General features: G+C 41.4%; 1 protein-coding gene across 1 annotated transcript in view; it reads left to right on the top strand.

Moving 5' to 3' along the window:
* The window catches only part of LOC122249249 (uncharacterized), a 16,975-nt gene extending 11,976 nt beyond the window's left edge, over positions 1-4,999 (top strand). The window contains exons 5-8 of the mRNA XM_043009962.2: positions 59-300; positions 2,397-2,603; positions 2,951-3,143; positions 4,641-4,999. Of these exons, the coding sequence (XP_042865896.2) occupies positions 59-300; positions 2,397-2,603; positions 2,951-3,143; positions 4,641-4,791 (793 nt within the window). The 3' untranslated portion in view covers positions 4,792-4,999. The remainder of the gene's footprint in view (positions 1-58; positions 301-2,396; positions 2,604-2,950; positions 3,144-4,640) is intronic.
* Position 5,000: the final 1 nt, after the last annotated feature.

Genomic DNA, 5,000 nt, shown 5'->3' with positions numbered 1-5,000 from the left:
CCATCTAAACCTATCTTCCCATCCACACCCCCCTCTCATCCACCCACTTCCACCACAGGCAAGCGTCGATCATGGCTGTGGTCTCGACTGTGGTAGCGGTTGTGGTCATCATCATCCAGCTGTTTATCGAGAAGCCGTCCTTGCCGGAGCCCTGGTATCCTAACCCGACTGTGGGATCCTTCTCCCTGGGTTTCGGCGCCATCCTCTTCGCCTTCGGAGGGTCGGCTGTCTTCCCGACGGTCCAGAACGACATGAAGGAACGGTCGCAGTTCTGGAAGAGCGCTCTCGTAGGATTTGCAGGTGGGCAAGGAGGTCCTGCTTTCTTTTACGGGTTAACTCCTGGAGGTGTTCAGGTTCAGGTCTTCGTCGTTTCTACTAAAGGCGTTGAGGTTGAGGTTGAGGTTGAGGTTGAGGTTTATCGTTTCGATTGAATGTACCAGGGGTTCAGTTCCGTGAGGTTTGTGGACTAATGTTCACTCGGCCCAAAAGGTTATGTCATTGCCTTCACCTATTTAATGCTGACTCACATTATCATTATTATTGAACGCTAGCGTGGTGTCCGGATGGCCTCAAGGCTTTCCTGCTCCCAATGTGGTAATGTCATGCTCAACTGTCTTACCAGTCCAGCACCAGTACTCGGCTGGCCTCAACGGAGGAAGTGTGCGTGGTTGTATAGTGTGGCCTCCGGAGAACTACAATGCTCGAAACATCGATCACTTATGCTCAACTGTGTTAATAATCTGTCATGAACAAGGATAACCCAGTCTTAGTCTGTGCATGATCACCTCGGCACCTCTTGATCTGATTGCATAGAGCGTCAGTGGCTTATGCTTTGTAGCATCGACATACCACTTGGCAGTTAGGGAGGTTCTGGCGTCCTCTCTGCGGGGCTGCAGGACCCTAGCATGATCTGCAGCCTCCACTCTACATTTTCGAATAGCTCTGCCAGTTGGTCTGCGACTTCACTTCCCCGAATGCCAATGTAGTTAGGACCTAATTTATGATGTCCCAATTACCTTAACCGAGAACACGTTTCACAAGCACGAGAATCATAGTCAGCAGGTAGACGTTATCAGTGGCCGTACCCTGTTGAAGGGAGTCAATGGCTCCCCTGGAGTTCATGTGTATTGCATCATGTCCCCTTTACAGCAAACAGGCGCCATGTCGCCCATTATGGTGACAGCCTCATGAAGAATGTGCTACAACCCAGAGGAGTAATGGAATCAATGCACCTAGCCTATCCCAGAATCAGGAGCCAGGATCAGCTCACAGGGATGTCTTGCACAGCAAACACATAGCTCACAGGGATGCTACAAGCGGCAAACACTCTGATCAAACAGATGCCACGAACAGTAAACCCGAGGATAAGTGAAAAAAAAACCTGGTGGGAGGTCGAGTGGGGCATGCCACTCCACCAACTGAATCTCACTGAAGTAACCATTTGGTCATCACTAGAGAATCGACCAGGGCCGAGACCCCCCCAACCCATATGTCCAGGCAGGATTATAAGCCCTCACACCACAACAAGGCGGTTCCTGTTACAAGGGAAGTCTGTAACATTTTGATTGAATTCTATGTTGCATTCAACTTTACATGGAATGGGTGATAACAAAGTTTCTAAAAAAAGTCCTTTAAGTCAAAGTCTGTGTAGTTGCTGTTGAACACACTGAGATCTTTATCATCTGAAGAGCCTTAGTTAAGTCTATATAGCTTTTTATCAAAACAAAAAATTCCCGACACATTTCTGATAAAGTTTTTCCTTCCTAAATTATCTGTGAGAATATGAGTAATTCCCATATACTTTACTACTAAATTCAGTAACCTTGCTCTAGGATATCCAATCTCAAACAAAGAATAGATTACTAATAACTGAAATCATAAGTCAATTACTGGAATAAAAGGGTCAGCTGCAATTCCACCTTATTGGTTTATAGAAAAGGCAAGTATCCATGTAACTCAAAAAGTGCATAATAGGACAATTGGAATGGAAATAACTTGGAAAGAAAATCCAGTTCAGGTCAGGGACATAAATGTGGAAGAAGCTATAGATGAAAATTTGACGGATAACTAATGTTGGTACTCTGAGGTGTTCCTCATTTTTTTCCCTATATTAACATTCCTTCTTTCCTAACTCCCTTCTTCCCTTTTTTCCTTCCTCCCTTCCTTTGTCCTTTCTTTCCTTTTCCAGTTCCTATCTCCCTCCCTTCCCCCTTCCCCCTCACCCTTCCTCCTCCCTCTTTCCCTCTCTAACTTCTCCCTCCCTCCCTAACTCCTCCCTCTCTCCGACCCACCCACCAACTAACCTTACCTATACATACCAAAATACATACCTCTTCCCTTCATCCTACACTCATCTTATATACCTAGTAACTTAAATCTTATCTGCCTCCCTACAGTCATTCTCTCACTCTACCTACCCGTGGCGGTATCCGGTTACGCAATCCTTGGCAATGACGTGGAAAGCAACATCCTTACCTCTGTGTCAGAGGGTGTGGTTGTGCAGATCGCCATCAGCCTGGAAATCGTCAACCTCGTGAGCACTTACGTCATTAGCATCAACCCCGTCGTTCAGAGTGTGGAGGAAATCTTGAGCATTCCGAACAGTGAGTGGAGAGGTTTTCCTTGTTTGGTTTTGGCTGATCCGTTATGTGAGAGAAGCAGAATGAACTTTGGGACTTTGTTTCTGTATGTTTTTATCGCCCTAAACTATAATATCACGAGTATGTGTACGTGTGTATGTTTTATATAGATAGGTAGATAGACAGACAAGTAGAAAGATAAATTAACAGACTGACAGGACAGTTAGATAGAGATAAAAAGATAAGAGAGATAGAGACTGAATTTGACATCACAGAATAAATCAAAGAATAAATATCCATATACACATCTCCATATGTACAAAACAATTGGCGAAGACGCCTTGAAACCAAACATCCTTACAACCCAACAGAGTTCGGCATCAAGCGTGTGTTGGTCCGCTCGAGTATGGTCATAGTGCAGATGGTGATCTGTCTGGCCATCCCCGACTTCGGCCTCATTCTCAACCTCATCGGCGGTTCCTGCATCACACTCAACACCTTCATCTTCCCTCCTCTCATGTATATGAAACTCATGGACCAAAAGGATCCCAGTTGGCCAGAAAGGTAAGTCGGTTCGACATGAGGTCATCTGTAACTTGTGCCTTCACTAAAGCAATATGTTGTGGTTCTTTGTCATGGTGCATGTTTCAGTCAAACCGATGTAGACACGCAATGAAACTCTAAAAAGTATTGTTTGGACATAGAAAGGATTTTTTTTTAGATCTAGCTTTTGAAGGATGGTTACTTTTATCTAGTAATTATATGTTTGGGAAATTGTTGAAACTAACCTTTGCTTGAATTCATATCAAGGGTCATCGAATTTAAACAACAGAAAATGTAGACAAAATCAAGTTTCAGTGACACGGTAGGCACAAAAATAAAATCTATGCTATTCTGTTAAGATTAAATAGGAAACCCGGTAAGTCTATCATCAACGTACAGTTTTGACACCAGTCACTAGCAAGTAAGACGCCAAAACATAACTAATCATTCTTTGTATTCTAAGTATATAAATCATCATTGACGCCTTTTGAAATATTTTGTTGAGAGGGTAATTACAGGCCGAGGAAAACAATCCAAATGTCATAAATAGAGCTCGAATTTTAAGCAAAGTTTAGGGGCAAATAATTGGTACAAACTAATCACCAGAAAATTTATTTTCAAAAAGTGGAATTTGAAAATTAATGCTTATAAAACAACACCATATCACTGTTAAAAAAAGTCTTAACCTTATGTAAGGTGAATGATATCTGATTATGTTATACTGAGGTCAGCTCTTCAAAGACATAGTGCATAAAATATGCACAGATAGATATGCTTATCTGACATCCCAATAGCTATTTATTTTTTCATGTATTTACGTGTGCATTTACTTATATTTATAAGTGTAAATCAAATAAGTATACTTCACATAGAGTGATCAGTGCCAAATGTATTTCATTACAACTGTCATCTGCCTTTCCTTAGTTATGTAGATATTACAACATAATCATGTAAAAAAAATATCGAAATTATTATATGAGTAAGCTATAAGCTAACGTTATTTCCAGTGTAGTCTTTTAATCTTTTAAAGTAATAACTTTTCAAAAACAACATATAATCATGTTGGTTCGACAAACCTGCACGCTCTATTGTACCATTTTAACGTTCCTGTTTATACTACCTCATTAATCCCTTGTGGTTAAAGGTTCCGCTTATCATAAACTACCCTATATCAATGAAAATTATTCAGTTGGGGCCGAAAGGGTTAATGATGCACTCCTATTACAAAATTTAAGGGAAGGATCTTGGCTTATATAAACATGTTAACGCTAAAACTTATTCAGTAGTACGTGAATGCCCCCAAGACAATGCGTGGCTATCCTTTTGCCTTCAGAAGCTCCTATGTAATAATATTCAGACATTATTCTATATTTTATCCCCTCCCTTGCATGCTGTCCATGCTACTGAATCTATCATTTCTAGATTTCTTCTTACTATTAATTCCCGTACCTTCTCATTGGATCCTCTTAATACAGCCATAAAACTTCACACACCTTATCAGCAATGTCTTGTTCACAGGAGCATGCCCTTGTGGGAGCGTGTTTATCTCATCCAGATCATCTGCGTCGGCGTCGTCGGGGGGCTCGCGGCCACGGTTTCCGCTTTCATCGCCATCCTTGACCCGAACAACTTCGGAATGAACTGCTTCGTCAATTTCAGCGGCTTGTGAGGAAGCAACATAGACGATCATCAAATAATCTGAATAACTACATGTTTTGCATTCTGTATGTGTGTAATTCTCTGTGTATAGGTGTTTATGTAATTCTATAATTGTCTATGAGAATATGTGCCTGTTGCATCAGTTCATTATATATTTTGTTATTTTCATGTTTTATAATATTATGTAAAGATATCAATAAATGTTGACTTAGTGCTTAG

The sequence above is a fragment of the Penaeus japonicus genome, unplaced genomic scaffold, assembly GCF_977035675.1.
Source record: "Penaeus japonicus unplaced genomic scaffold, GWHDUDI00000001_assembly GWHDUDI00000007, whole genome shotgun sequence".
NCBI lineage: Eukaryota > Metazoa > Arthropoda > Malacostraca > Decapoda > Penaeidae > Penaeus > Penaeus japonicus.
This window is presented reverse-complemented; position numbering and strand designations above follow the sequence as displayed.